The sequence below is a fragment of the Orbicella franksi genome, chromosome 6, assembly GCF_964199315.1.
Source record: "Orbicella franksi chromosome 6, jaOrbFran1.1, whole genome shotgun sequence".
NCBI classification, from domain to species: Eukaryota; Metazoa; Cnidaria; class Anthozoa; order Scleractinia; family Merulinidae; genus Orbicella; species Orbicella franksi.
This window is the reverse complement of record NC_138150.1, coordinates 751,467-766,585: the sequence shown is the minus strand read 5'-3', so window position 1 is coordinate 766,585 and position 15,119 is coordinate 751,467. Positions and strand designations below refer to the sequence as shown.

Sequence of the window (15,119 nt, the reverse complement as noted above, 5' to 3'; positions counted from 1 at the left end):
AAAGAAATCGCATCGAGGATGAGGGATGAATAATTAATTTCTTTTGTTTTATTCCCCTAAGCCTCGGAGCCAAGTTAGAATTTTAATATATCGGAATTGGCCCATTCTCGTCTCCCTGTAAAATGGATCCGTTTTGGGTCGCCGGCTAGAGTTGAGAAAATCAGGTCCATCTTTTTATCTATTTATTTATTTATATATTTTATTTTATTTTTTTTCGTGGCATATCTGTAAAGTTTTGTCAGTTTTCACTAAACCATTTAGCAAAGCGTATGTTCCTCGTTAAATAGAGTATTGTATTGTATTGTATTGTATTGTATTGTTATGCGTGAAACTGGCTTGAAAAGGTCGGCTCTTAAAGTCTACAACTAAAAAGTAATAATAGTAGAGTAATATTTAGGACAGACTTCGACTTCAATGCAGCCCCTAAACGAAGGCTTATTGCCGTGACAAATATAGTTCTTCAATCTTCGTATTTCAGTATAAAGTTGTCATCAATGAGTAAAATTGTCAGGATATAGATCCGTTCAATATGGAAATGATATCGAGAATGCGATATCAAGTTTGTCCTCGGACTATCATGTTATTTTATTACAAAACCAATACTTACCGAGAAGCGCAGGAATTTTTTGAATGTGTTTCAAAATGTGGCAATAAATTGTATTGAATTACATTTTCTCAGTTCTCCGAACTCTCTCGATTCCGTAATTTAATGCAACCTAAAATGAATTTTAGACAAACGAATAAAATAATTAAAAGCTCGCAAGATAAAAAATCAGCTTTCCAAAGTATAGTTTTCAATAATTAAGCTGATCATCAGCGTAAGACCCTGTATCAGAGCTGGGGCTCTTATGTAACAGTGATTCCCAGATAGGCCAAGAGGAGTCGTAATCATTGTTCTTGTGAAACTCTGGGAAACTCTTCTGTGATTCTTCATTTCATCGACGAATATGAATATTCGGTGGCTAAAATCTGTGTCCGCATTGACTGTAATATCACGCGGAATGATTAGATGCTGTTGTCAACAGCATCCATTAGCGGGTTGTAAATGAATGGAAGGTATATTGAATAAACACATCTCATAATAACGTTAATTCGTGTTTCTGAATAAAACACAGAAACGATTTATCATTACTGATAAAGAACAGAATAGCAGACGAATGTACATTAGCGAATCGAATCACGTAACAGGCAGATGCTATCTCGCATTAACACAATTTGTTTCCGTAGAATCTTAAATCAACATCTTTTTGTCTAGATTGATTCCCGGGGATTTTCACTGCATTCACAGCCAGGAAAAGTCACTTTAGTCTAGGTTTCCTTGTACAAACGTTATATTTTAAAACGTACGTTATTGTTCTCCTCAAATTAATCGAAATTATCTTGATTCACGGCGGCGGCAAGTCGAGAGCGATTTTTTGTATGCAAGTTTTCAAGGAAAAAGTCGTTGCCTAGCGGTACGATTGAGGAAAGCGGCTTAATAGCTAGCTGTGTTTAGCGCAATAGTTTCTTACTTGTTCACTTTGTCGAGGTTTTGTATGAGTGCCTTCCAGAAAGCCTGATACATTTTATTGAAATGCAGATTTTACTTAGTTTTGATGTCAAGTACAGCTGAAAGGATATCGAAATCAAGGGAAATTTTATTATTACGTTAAAATTGTTTCTCCACACCTTATCCACGCAGAATAAGCCACCATATTTCAGTTTCATTTCTGTGGCTTTCGTAAGCAAAAAAGTATTTTTGTGATGAAGAGTTTTACCGCATAACCGGAGCACTATTTCAGTATGGTTTATAAATAAGTGTTCTGAAACCTGTCAATAACGTGAGCTTGTTGAATTAGACTTCGCTTCCTAATTTTAGTGTATGTAGGATTTGAGATATCTGTATTTTTTATTAGCGCCCGTTCCTTAGAAACCTAAATGTCCTCTTAAAACTTCTTACGATCACTATTCTCTTTGCGGTTGTTTTGGTCTAGCAAGTCAGTTTACAGCCACAAGGGCTCGCTCTCTGTCGATCTATCCAACTGTACCGCTGAGTTACTACAATCAACAAAAAGTTTGTGTTGAACAAATTCACCATAGAAGAGAGGTTGGTACTAAAAAAACATGTCGGTAGATTATATGCGGCGAGACATCAAGAGCGCAAATTCTCAACTGATACGAACAAAATAGTGAGCGGACTTTGCACAGTTATCAAACACGGTCGGCTCCGGGTAAATTTGCATTATCAATGAGTTGGTGGTCAGGAAAAAAGCGTTCATGTTTGCTTAAACAAATCGGAGGATTCTTCAGGATTACAAACGAAAAAAAGAAGGATGAATAAACAGGAAGCCCTGTGCATACAGATTTAACCACGCTTCAGTTTGCTTTTAGTTCAATGCGATCAAGTGAGCAATTGTTACTTTAAAATGTGCTTATTCACCTCTCATTTGTGTGGCACGATAACAAAGTTAGTAGGGATTATCCCTTGGCTAAATTAATTTAATTTTATTTGGTTTGTTTAGCTGATTGAAAATGTTTTCTCTGTCGGCAAGTCTACCTCGCGTCTGTGTTATAAAAGCGACTAAAGATTTCCGTTACACCGCACAAGATTTTAAAATTAACGAGGTACCAACCAATAGTTTATTTTACGTATTTTACTAAAAAGGAGCAAGTCGGCTTTTATAGCTTGAAAATGGACTTATCAAGTCCCTGGATCTTGCAAGGAAATTCTGAAGGGTTTCGTTCAGAGGTCAATAACAAAGAGGAATACACACGCTTTTGACAGCAAGACATTGAGAATTGCATAGGAATATCGTTAAAGGTTTTTAGACGCCAAATTTAGATCTGAAAGCCTGGCAGCACTATACTTTTGAAATGGCCGCCGTGATGAAACATTGCGAACTGAGGTATCACCTCTGAATTCAGAAGAAATTATGTCGATTGTTCAGACACTCCAGTCATGCGCTCTTAGTGTCTTGTGAGCTCTGTTGATTCTGAAGCTGTTCAGAATTTCCTTGCCAGTCGTTCATGGCCTGTTGGTCGGCTTACCATTTTAGTGCCTAGTCTCAAAATTCAGATGCACAAACGCTATACTGGATTAATTCGAGTGAGTAGATGCTGAACAAAGCTGATCATTTTTTCGCAATCAATAGTTATTTGTTTCAAGCTAACATTTTGCTTCCGGATTTTACCCTTTTCTTTAAAGTGAGAACAAAAGGAAAAATGCGAAAAAATAAAATTTTCTCTCAATTGTTCGAGTAAACAGGCGGCCAAACATTGTATTCTAACGTTCACAGAACCTCTATTGTTAGCTTGTAATAAATGTCTTTGAAAACTTGTCATCTTCACTTAAACGCGAGTCGGCGAGATCTGGGTTGCTTGGCTACTTCAAGACGAGCAAATTCGGTAAAAGAATTATATCTATCATTTAACCGCTAATAATTACCACAAAAGAAGAGGATTTCAATCTAGTGTCGTAAAATCAAAACCAAATAATTACAATGCCTAGTCACGACAACAGGAATAGAGCAACATAGTCAACTGAAAACACTTCGAGAACTCAAAGACATCGCGGTCCTTGTTTCGTTATAATTACCTATATTCTGTTTAGCAGACATTTCTTTTAAGGATTCTTTTGATTGGAAAAACGGAAAAAAAGGCAGTATATTTGACAAAAATAGTTCCTTTAGTTAAAAGGATTTGGTAAAATGTTCAATATTTGTGTTACATGTCGGTAAACGAAACTTGTCTGAAACGTTAATTTAGAAATGCTTCAGATATTAATAACTTGGTTGTTTTTTTTTACCTGTCAAAACATTTAATCACTTTGCGTTTTAAGATTATAGAATATCCAAAATATTTTCTTAGAAATGAAGACAGGCGAAAAAGTATGTGCCTAAATATGACATCTTACAAAGAAAACACTCACAATTTACTACTGCTCATATCGTCAAAGTTGCAGGTTTAATTTTATTTCTTGAGGGCAATTCCCATTGAGAAACGTTGCTTTTCGTTTCAATTTGCAAGTCCATTTCCAAGTTTTTCACTTTCATTCGTCACCATAACAACTAACATTTCCCCTTAAACGTCCATCTCGTTAACTTTACCACTTTACCGCCATTAGCCGTTGCCTATTATTATTATTATTATTATTATTATTATTTCTTGCAAGTTCCTCCAAGACAATTTTATTTTAAAATATCCAAGATTGAGGAAAATTGCTCAGTACAAACTTAACTGAAATATTTAGGCTGAATTCTTCAAGATGCCCTATGGATCAAGTGCCATAATAACGTGTGTAACCAGTTTACCTAAATTTGTTTCAGTTAAATAATGTCTGGATTCTCTCAGTTCAGATATGAATATTTATTGCTCTTCCGTAAAACGGAACCACCACTGATGTTTAAGTCACCTTGGCTAACATCCATGGGTCTTTATTCGTCCCTTGTGTTCTCCATGATTGTTACTTTACTCTGGGGACGGGGGAGGAGTGATATGGAGCATGTGTGGGTGTCCGTGTGATATCGGAGAACGCTTGGCAGTTGTTACGAGATAAAAAAAATTTAGGCTGAATAATATAGCATCGCATTAGATTATCACCTGCTTGGACCATAAACAATTTGTTATTCAAGATGTTTGCGTACGTGTGAAATGGTGGAGGAATCCTTTTAGTAAAGCAAACGATAAACAGTTTATTTGAAAGCGCTGTGGTGCTAACTTGTAATTTTGAAAAGGAATTGAAAGAGACATAAATATTGTTGTTTTGCTAAAATGAAATTAAGAGCCAGTGAATCCGAGCAGTATTCAAACACTTTGACTCAACGAAACTTTCAACCACGTCTTATGCTTTATTTTATCAAAGGAATTTCAATGATAATAAAAGAAGAAAACTGATCTCAAAACCTTTTCGAATCCTTAAATTCATTCCCTCAAAAGATGTAATTATTTAGCCTTCCAAGTTGTATGAATTTGCAGCTGGTCGTTATGTTGTAACTGAGTGAGCGCTCATAAATTACGCTCAAATCATCAGCAGCAAAGTCTCAAAATATGAAACTTCGATTTCAGGTGAATAAAAACGGCACAGTGTGTCAGAGTTCTGTGTGTCTCAATTTAACAACTTTTAAGCCCAATATACTCGCGTTGTCACGAAGTTTTCATGGCAACTGATTCATCTCTGAAGAACACGCACCTTAATTGCTGTCGTTAAATTAAAAAAGAAAACGCTGGTACAAAACGCCAGTTTCTGGCAGCATTGTTCCAAACAGAAAAGCCCCTGATAGAGATCGTTATACGCTTCAGTACTTTACGTTCACTGTCTAATGCTGAGTGCTTCAAAAGGTGACGGGATTTTTTCCCTATATTCCTAGATCACCGTGGAGGTAGCGCAGTCTCTCATCCAGTTACTTCACGTTAATGAAACTTGACATATGCCCCATTTTCCCTGGCAATCAGTTTTTCATCGTTATTTTTTGTTAGACTCAGACGCGCTAACATGGACGAGGCAGAAAGACATCCAAAGGGACGGTAAGTCAGTACTCCGTATCAGCACGTAATGTTTGTTTCAAAAAAATGTTTTGAAATGTTATTAACTGGTAATTTTAACGGGACCTTGCGGAGTACAATTTATGGAGTACAGGGGGAGTGATTAAATCGGACGAGCGCAAAGCGCGATGCCGACTTGAAAATACAAGCACAACTACTCTCTGAATTGTACGACACGAGGCCCAATTATTACTAATTAATCGTATCAATACTGACAAGAACTCCACCGGAGCGAAAATGTCAACAGTATTGTCCATGTGTTATAAACAGTAGGGAAACATTTAGAACGAACCATTGCAGGACTAAAAGTACACGTACTTCGACGTGGGATTAGCGTAGGCGTCCAATTACAAATAGATGTAATAATCTGATAATTTGAAAATAGGATTTTGTTTGCAAAATAATTGGAATAGTAATACCATGGACCCTGCTTTACGGCCAGCCGTTCATACAGCCACCTCGTTATTACGGCCACTTAATTCTGGCCCGATCAAAAGCTCAGTGAAAGAACCCCCGTTAATACTGCTACTCCGCTAATACGGCTAGATTGTTGTGGCCCTTGGTGATCGGATTAACGGGGTTCCACGGTATGGCATACAGTCATCATGTGTTGTAAACAAAGCGCTCAGGGAGTGTAACTAATTGTGGAGAGTCGAGAGTCGAGGGTAAAATGTCGAGAGTCGAGGGTCACGTGTCGAGGGTCGAGGGTAACTTAAAAAATATATTAAAATAAAATAAAAAATAAAAAATAAAAATAAAAATAAAAATACAATTTACATGAAATAAATTGCTGAAGAAATCAAGACAGAATTTTCTTTCGCCAGCTTTTCTTTTTTTTGAGTAAAGCGTTGCGTTTCTTGGGCGGTGATACCAACAGCGCTGTCTGTACTGTCACGCAAACGTAAACTCTTACCAGAGGAAACATGCACGCTAATTTTCATTTCTCGATATTCACGCTTATTATCTCCCTTTACGACTGTAGAACATTATTATAAACCACTAACTATCTTTGTTTTCATTGTTTTCATGCCTTGTTCTAATACTCGCCAAGCAAACAAAATTAACGTAAACATAGTGGATTGAAATAGGGTTATGTGACGTACTAAAGAATAGGGGATGGCATGTCTGTTATCTTATCTTAGCCTTCAATGCCTTCCTGTTTGTTCATGGACTGCCCAAGATAACATTGGATACTTTCAAACAGTTCTCTCTAGTTTATTTGGCATTTATTGGAAGCTCTAGAGCAGGGTGTAACAGTAGCCGTTTTAGCGTTCATTCTGTTGCTTTTTATCGAATTCTTAATGGCCTTCCTAAAAAAATAGGGAAAAATCACACATCAAGAAAAACGTCATTAAACGTCGCGTGACTACTCGGTGACAGACCTTGTTACTGATGTCACGCAGATTTCAATTCTTAATGTTCCATTACAACAAAACGAAAAATTAGTAACAATTTCTTAGGTACCTCCTCTAGACCAGAGGAGGCTAAATAATTGATTAATTGGATAATAATTAATTGGAGATAATAAGCGTGAATATCGAGAAATGAAAATTAGCTTGCATGTTTCCTCTAATAAGAGTTTACGTTTGCTTGACAGTACAGACAGCGCTGTTGGTATCACCGCCCAAGACTATAAGGAGCGAGAAATCATTTGGCCGTGTCACGCAACGCTTTACTTCAAAAAAAAAAAGAAAAGCTGGCGAAAGAAAATTCTGTCTTGATTTCTTCAGCAATTTATTTCATATATACTATATTTTTATTTTTATTTTTTTTTTATTTTTCACTTTATTTTAATATATTTTTAAAGTTACGCTCGACCCTCGACATGTTACCCTCGACTCTCGACATCTTACACTGGACTCTCGACTCTCGACAATTAGATACAGTCGCGCTCAGGTACGCGAAAAAACTGCTGATTCCCGGTTTACTTGTACAACAGGGCTCAAATTCATCTTTTAGGCGCTGTGAACGTGAAATGACCAGTTTATTTGTTTTTGTTACGTAAACAGGTAAAGAGAGGCTAAGAAGAATTAATAAGTTTTCCAAATGTGTGGTATTTAGCCTAATTTTAACCACATTGTTTTGTTACAATGGGCACGTCTGATTTTATGGAAAGACTTATACTTTTTCGTCAATTGTCTGTTAGATTCAAGCTTATATTCTTTACCATTTTTTTTTTTGAGTTTTAAGACTTCCTTTTCTTGCAGAAAAATCTATGAATGGCCTTTACAAGCGGGTAGGTTCCTTGCATATGAGTTGGTTAGGGATTGTTAAAACTCAACATGTAGTATAACTTCAATTGTCTCAAATTTCGATTAACTAACAGATTAGATTTACCTAGAACGATCATAGAAATAACCGCTAAGCGATAATCCATTTTTATAGTGTTTGGGTTAGTTCATGCAAACTGTGTTCCTTGGATTTAAGAATAATGAGTTTCTCCTTCTAATTCAAAGCCATGGAATCCGGTGTACGAACTCATTTTGCCGAAGACATTAGTTATCAGGCCTCACGTATACCCCAAGAGGAATTAAATGGAGAGAACCACATGAACGGTACAGGTCCTAGACAGGTCAGTAGAGTACTTGATTCCTTTTCAGTCAGCAACAACAGGTTCTTTCAATTCCCCTTCCCTGTGAAAGTTTGCGCCATATATATCGGAATTGGATGTGTGAAACCTTGAAGTCCTTTGGGCTTTTGGAGCTTTTCATCTTGCCTTTTGTCATTCATCAGATGTCGGTAGCAGATGAATAAGATATTCTATGAACGATGGGTTTCGTTATGTTTTCCTCATGGAAAGGTAACGGAAGTTATTGAAACATTAGTTTTACTCGTTGAACTGTAAGGGCCCCCTTCTCCGGTGGTTACTCCCTTATCTGGGCTCCACATTTATGTAGGGCCCCAAAGGTTATGGTTTTTCAGCCTTTTTGGTCAGAAATAGAGTAGCGATTTTGGCCATTTTGCTCTCAAATAGGGTATGGGTTTTGCACTCTAGTCTCGAATTCGGTATGTTTCTTTTAGAAGAAACTACTTTTTCATCATTGTCGGTAACAGCATCAACAAAACCCCTTTACTATGCCTTTAACATCGGTCTGAACTAGGTAGCTAATTATAAGACAGGTCTGGAACAGGGTATTGATTTAATAGGGTAGGAAAATAATAGATTTTGTTTTTAAATAATGTAAGAGGTTTGGGAAGCGATCCGCACACTTCCACCCAATTTTCCTGGGAGTGGGCCCCCTTCTCGTACCTGTCACGTTCTCAGGATTAGGTAGAAAAGAGACCCGGGTAAGGGGTTGGAAAATAAACTTCTAACAGACTGACACTTCGTAGGCATTAAGGAGGGAACTCAAACAATCGGGTGCAGCTTTTCAGAGGATTTTGTCGCAACACATGGTTAAAATGAAGAGCAAAATGAATCAACTGGAGAGAGAGAACAAGGAGCTTCGACAGTTTGCTTGCACTCTGGATAAAACCCTACAGGATGTCATTCATCGACACAAGCTGGCAAGTATTTTATAGTTAATTCATCGGGCAATAAAGAATTGCAGGCCAAAAACTAGTCTGAATAGTAACAAATTTAAAACATGCTAGCTATGGCACTGCAAATGAAAACAGGTCGACAATGAATTCGAAATCTTACCCAAAAATAAAAACCAAGGCTAGCTTAAAGTGTCTGTACTGTCAACAGGGTTTTGTAGTGCTGGTATCTATAATGAGTCAAAAAGTATTCTAAGAAAAAACAAATTGGATTCAGACGCTTTTTCGCTTTTTTACCTTGAGTCTAGGGCTCCTGAATGGGTCGTGACGTCACGTGAGGAGGCGCCAAATCCCACCAGTTTATGTCACTGTTGTTTCACTAATGTCGAGGGGTTGGACCGCATTTAGCAAAAACAAACCGAAAATGACGAAGTACTGCGGTCGTCAAGCAAGCAAGATAAAAACAGGAATCTTCGAGACGATCCTGAAGTGACTTCACTCGTCACCAATCTTTCATTACGCGGTCAATTTCATTGGGCGTGGCCGAAGGGGCAACTTTCAAGTTCGATTTTAGGGCGAAAATGCGTCGGAATCCAATTTTTTGTCAGAATATTTTTTATATGTTATAGAGATACCAAAACCATAAAAATCCTGTTGGGCCTGGAAACACCGTGACTTAAACTGAGAAACCGTCGCACATCCCAGCCCTTCTACCAGAAAGTAATGTTAGCCAATCAAAGTTTAAACTAGACGCTAACGTGCGCCAAAAGCTAATTTGACAATTTAATGAGAAGTGAACCTGGGCGTATCATGAGATTCTTTATCTAAGTGATTCTCACCAAATCCACACACAGCACATAATAGAACTAATAAAAGCTAATCTATCAATAGGTATTAATTAGGAATACATGTTTTGCTTTCGTTATCCAATAGAAAACTTCGCAGATGATAGCACGCGAAACACAAGTCAATATGGCTTTGGTAAGCTTACATTGTAGGGTTGTTTTTTCTGTAATTATTGACACCCAGTGGCTAAAGTAGCCGCTCTTCCCAATCTTTATAAGTCTTCCACTAGGAGCAGCGGCTGGTTGTTCGCATCTAAGTTAACTAGCTAAAAATGCCAACAAAGTCGTTAATATTACTCTTTCGGATTGCGTTCATTACTTGGTATTTTTAATTTTAATTTTTGCTTTTCTCATCTTCAGGAAAATGATCTGAAAGTGTCACGTGGAACACAAGTCAACATGAGAGTTGTACGTAGTAATGTATTGGTTTTCAAGCATTCGGTAGTTGATTCAGAGGGTTGCAATATTGTTTTACCACTTCAAATTACAACCTTTGTGATAAAATAGAGATATAAAAAAGCTTGATAATATCGATAACTCTCGCTCTAGTTTGGAGGGGTGCTATCGATGTGTTGATGACACGATGACCAAAATTCATGAATACGCAGTGAGCTCATTTTCCGATCATCTCAATGCCACTAATCCACACGTTCAGTTCACTTCGGAGGAAGAAAAGAACGGTAGAATTCCATTTCTTGACACCTGCTTACACGTGACCGAAGATGGCTCAACGAAGGTCACCGTATACCGGAAACCGACTCATACTGATCAATACCTGAATTTCCATTTTAACCACCATCTACAACATAAAAGATCTGTAGTTAACGCTCTGCTACTTCGAGCTCAGACCTTGGTGTGCGAAGAAGTTGACAAAGTAAAGGAAATTCAAAACGTTAAGCAAGCCTCGAAAGCCAACAACTATCATGATTGGATGCTAACAGTACCGAACACTGGATCTGGTTTGAGAGAGTCCGAGGAAACTGTTAACGAGTAGAGAATATATGCCGCAGTGCCACACATCAAGGGCACTTTTAATTCGGAACGCCTACAATGAGCATTTAAATCACACGAGGTCACATTTGTCCACAAGCCTTTCAATTCCTTAAGATCGCAATTGGTTCGTGTTAAAGATAAATCAGAAAACCTTAAAAAGTGTGGAACAGTCTGTCACATCCATTGCGAACAATGTGACAAAGAATATGTTGGCGAAACTTCTCGTTCAGTTAGAAATTCGACTAAAGGAACATCTTTCCAGGAATTCGTCAGCTGTTCATAAACATTGCCAGCTCACGGGAAATCCAGTGGATTCTAGCAAAACAAAATTTCTTGCCACGGAAAGCAACACTTTCAAACGTCGCGTAAGGGAGGCAATTGAGACCGATTATGTAAGCCCTCTTTGAACAGAGACAGTGGCTTCGAATTAGCCAACATCTATGACACCATCTTAGCTCCCTCGAGACCGTAATGAATATATCACCCTTCTTAACATTCAAATTTGTATTGTGGCTGACGAAGTTCGGTATATCCCAACAAAATATCCCACTTTTATGATTTGAAATTGCGCTCTGAGTACAGACATTATTCTCTCTATAGTTTTTAAAAGTTGTTAAATACTTGTCATTCTCGAACGGCACTACATGAAGGTGGCTGGCAACCGTTTTCATCACTTTTACTTTAATGAATCAATAATATCAATAATATATTTTTCAAAGAGTGCTGCATTAATGGCAACAAAAACTGCCTAATCATCGGTGAACAAGTCATGGTCATTTTCGTGACGAGACAGGTTACCAGAGGCATGATATAACCTACTGGCATCTTAGATTTTTATCTGCTTGTTATTTATTGTATCGCTAATACCATGCTTGGAAGTGGCCACTGGAATAAAGTTATTGCTGTTATTTATCTATTTTCTCGAATCATTAGCAGTATACGCTGAAGCCTAGTAAACCTCGTGTAATACCGAGGGTAAATAAGGTCTATCTATTCTAAGTACCGAATGAATAACAATAGATATCCCACAATCCTCTACGCTGTATACATTAACATGCTTCCCTCCTTTGTGCAAATTTTCTCCTACGACATCACTTGTTTGTGAGCGAAGTTTGTGAGCGAAATATCTCCATCTATCTCCATCTAAAAAATGTGAAAAAGTTAAAACCATTGATGTACCTGTTCTTTTCCTATACCTTGGTAGGTTTTTAGGCCTGTTTCACTGAATGGAGATGCAGCTATGCCAACACTGATCACATTACCAGGGGTTCCCCAGGATGGATCAAAGAAAAGACAGTTTGTGCACCTGACGGCCAACCAAGAAACCTCCGTTAAAAGCCGTGTTGCTACTGAAGTAAACGAAACATCTACTGAGGACCTTGCCCAACGGAATTCCAAAGACAAAGTCAATCCTGACCAAAAAAAGATGGGGAATAGTCTCCACCCTCAAAGTTCAGCCTCTCATACAGAGGAAATACCGAAAAGTACTATGTATCAAAATGCATTCCCCGGGGATATCACGGCACAGAATGACCAGACGTGGCTTTCCAAATCCACCAACCAGGCATTCAGTTACATAAGGAAAGAAAATGTTACCCGTGAAGCTATTGGAACCCGTATTGAAGGAAATACAAGCTCTATATCAGCTTATTGTATAGCAACTTCTGGATCACTGACCTCAAAAGAGATCAACACTCTGAATAATGAGACACGGAGTTCCGAACCCAAGGAGGATGTACACCGTCACACAAGCGTAAATCACACCTCCAGGCCAACTGCGAAAACTCCAATAGCTGTAAAACCAAATTCAGCATCTGTCCATTGTTACCCATCCCTTGGATCAGTAGCTTCTAAAGAGACCACAACTCGGAGGGACGAAGTATTGGTGCAAAACGAAGCTTTTCACAAGTTATCTTCTACGGCCTCAGCAATTACAACTGTCCCATCTATTTTTAACGATGGGATTGAAAGGGGAAGATCAGCAAGTCAGCTTCCTAAAAATCCCATGAAGTTACAGGATGCTTTTGGAGATAAAACAAACTCGACCTCACTTCTTCCACCGCCAAATAAATATAAGAAACCTAATGTAACGAGAAGCGTCCCACACCTAATTAAAGATGGGTTTTGCAATCGTAAAGATGGCCTGCATGATACCCCTTCTAGACATGCGTCGACAATGAAGATCTTCTTAACGGTTGATGACCCCGTAAGACCTGCATCAGATAGTGGTCCATTCAGTATCCGGAGGTTGCTTAGCACCCAGAGGCCATCACAGAAATCACAAGTCACGAATGCGTCGGCTTGTTTTCCCTCTCACCAGCAATGTGACCTTAATAAGCACGGACATCCACCCGGTACCCCTTCCCGTAATCCTTCGTCACTTAATGGAGGAATTGTGAGGGATAGCAGCCCCGTGAAACCTAGGCCAGCCAGTGACTCATTTGTTATTCAAAATATGCACATCAGCACCGAATCGTCACAAGTAACGAATACACCCAGCACTCTTTCCTCTCTGCAGGGTTGTGGTCAAAGTCCCTCTACTGTGCCTACATCTTCTAGCTTTATTTCGTCTCGAGATTTTACGGCTGGTAGGCATAACTCAAATTCTTTAATCGCACCTTCAAATGGAAAATCCTTGGGCCAAGAACATTTTGGCGTGAAGGGTGCTCCTCTTCAAACTTCGCCATCGAACTTCTCAAAGAGCTTTTATGAGCGCAACGAACCACACCAAAATGTAGGCCCTTCCAATGGATCATCAGCCGAGAAAATCTGTACAAATAACTCTAGTCGACAAAATCCTAGTTACACACATGAGCGAAAGTCAAGACCACTCTTCCACCCAGGTGCAATAAAAGTCGCTGACAAGACTCCACAAAGCAGGACGCTTCCTGTGGCTACTGTGCAGGCAATGACGACCCTTTCGAGTTCATTACATGTAGGTAGTTCAGTTCCTTCTCGTGAACGATTGTATACAAGCCATAATCATTCAGAACCACCAGGAAATAGAAGCTACTCAACAGAAAAAACAAGAAACGCTCAACAGTGGCGTCACAAAGATCACAAAATCCAAACGAGGCACAAATCATATGACGTAGAGGCCTTGGATCTACCTGGATCAACCTCTTCGCTGTTGACGCCTTCTACAACCTCTGAAAACAGTGACCTCCGAACATTTGTTAGTTATTTAACTGAGCCAGAACGCCCCCAAACAATATCTGATATCAAAGAACAAGAGCTGGAAACCTCTTTCGATACAAGTCAAGATGGTCAGCTGTTAGAATCGCGTACATATTGTGATAGCGTGCAGACACAACAATTAGAAATATTTCAGAATCAATCAAGGAGAGTTTGGACTCTCCAATCGGACTGCAATTGGGTCTCCGATGATCCCAACAGAATGGGAATGAACAATGCTCCTGACATTTGCATGCGTGTTACGGACAGAGACATTCTTCCAAATCATGATGATAACGTGTTGCAAAACCTGCCATATTTCCCAGGCTGTCATTCGCCTGTTGATAAACAATACACTCCAGTTGGATATACATCGAGTACTGCGCATCTTAGTAGTTCACATCTTCAGCATTATCCTATAAGACAAATGAAGGAACTTCAGCTATCCCACCCCCGAAAACGAAAACTTCTCTCACCGTATAGACAATTTAATTTAACATAAGAGGGGATAGAAAACAAATTTCATTATCATGCAGGGTAGTCAATCACGAAATTGTATCATTTGTATCTATGATTCTCAGGAGGAAAAATATCAAGGAGCTTGGCGATAAGCCCAAGAGGCAAAAATATAGGGGCCAAGAAATGTCCAGTCAAAACATGACACAGGATCATAACCAGCATACCTATGCCAACCATCCAATTATGCATATCTTCAATCCTGGGGTCGGAGGGAGCCAAGTTTTACTAAGATTATTCTAGGAGTAGCCTTAAATGCAGAGACCCCTGCCCAATTCATTTTGCCTCAGTACAGTCTGCCAAGGAAAAAATGCAAATGCGAGCTAACAAAATATACAGGGAGAATGAATATCATATTCTGAATAAATATTCTGCCTAACCAACGCAATACAATGGTAGCAAACATTTTTATGGAGGTTTAACATATTAAGTATTTAAATAACCATCTGGCTGATGAAAGAGGTATACGTAATCATAATTGTGTCCGCAATGAATTATCGTACTTGAAAGATGAAGTTAGTGATAACACACCCTCATGAAGTCAGTAAAAGCACACATTAGGTGTGCTAGGGTAAGGTATATTATGCTTGA

General features: G+C 38.6%; 2 protein-coding genes across 3 annotated transcripts; both read left to right on the top strand.

The window, feature by feature from the left end:
* Positions 1 to 1,814: 1,814 nt before the first annotated feature.
* LOC145489130 (uncharacterized) lies at positions 1,815 to 9,042 on the top strand. 2 transcript variants are annotated; one of them, XM_081468040.1, is made up of 5 exons: positions 1,815 to 2,086; positions 5,455 to 5,502; positions 7,728 to 7,756; positions 7,977 to 8,092; positions 8,854 to 9,042. In XM_081468040.1, exons 2-5 carry the CDS (start codon positions 5,471 to 5,473, stop codon positions 9,040 to 9,042), a joined length of 366 nt encoding a protein of 121 aa, XP_081324166.1. In that variant the 5' UTR covers positions 1,815 to 2,086; positions 5,455 to 5,470. The 2 variants fall into 2 exon arrangements, with proteins under 2 accessions (XP_081324166.1, XP_081324164.1); XM_081468038.1 differs by lacking the exon at positions 1,815 to 2,086 and having other exon boundaries at positions 5,231 to 5,502.
* An 832-nt stretch (positions 9,043 to 9,874) lies between these two features.
* On the top strand, positions 9,875 to 14,524 carry LOC145489129 (uncharacterized). Its single transcript, XM_081468037.1, has 3 exons — positions 9,875 to 9,981; positions 10,206 to 10,253; positions 12,043 to 14,524. The coding sequence occupies exons 1-3, from the start codon at positions 9,946 to 9,948 to the stop codon at positions 14,512 to 14,514; spliced, it is 2,556 nt and encodes an 851-aa protein (XP_081324163.1). The 5' UTR covers positions 9,875 to 9,945; the 3' UTR covers positions 14,515 to 14,524.
* Positions 14,525 to 15,119: the final 595 nt, after the last annotated feature.

What these genes read in the sequence shown, in the direction of transcription:
- LOC145489130 (XM_081468040.1), top strand. Translation starts at nt 5,471, where the DNA reads ATGGACGAGGCAGAAAGACATCCAAAGGGACG. An exon ending in TGAATGGCCTTTACAAGCGG is followed by an intron (nt 7,757 to 7,976) that starts GTAGGTTCCTTG and finishes TCTAATTCAAAG; the next exon opens with CCATGGAATCCGGTGTACGA. An exon ending in ACGGTACAGGTCCTAGACAG is followed by an intron (nt 8,093 to 8,853) that starts GTCAGTAGAGTA and finishes GACACTTCGTAG; the next exon opens with GCATTAAGGAGGGAACTCAA.
- LOC145489129 (XM_081468037.1), top strand. Translation starts at nt 9,946, where the DNA reads ATGATAGCACGCGAAACACAAGTCAATATGGCTTTG. An exon ending in CACAAGTCAATATGGCTTTG is followed by an intron (nt 9,982 to 10,205) that starts GTAAGCTTACAT and finishes TCTCATCTTCAG; the next exon opens with GAAAATGATCTGAAAGTGTC. An exon ending in CACAAGTCAACATGAGAGTT is followed by an intron (nt 10,254 to 12,042) that starts GTACGTAGTAAT and finishes ATACCTTGGTAG; the next exon opens with GTTTTTAGGCCTGTTTCACT.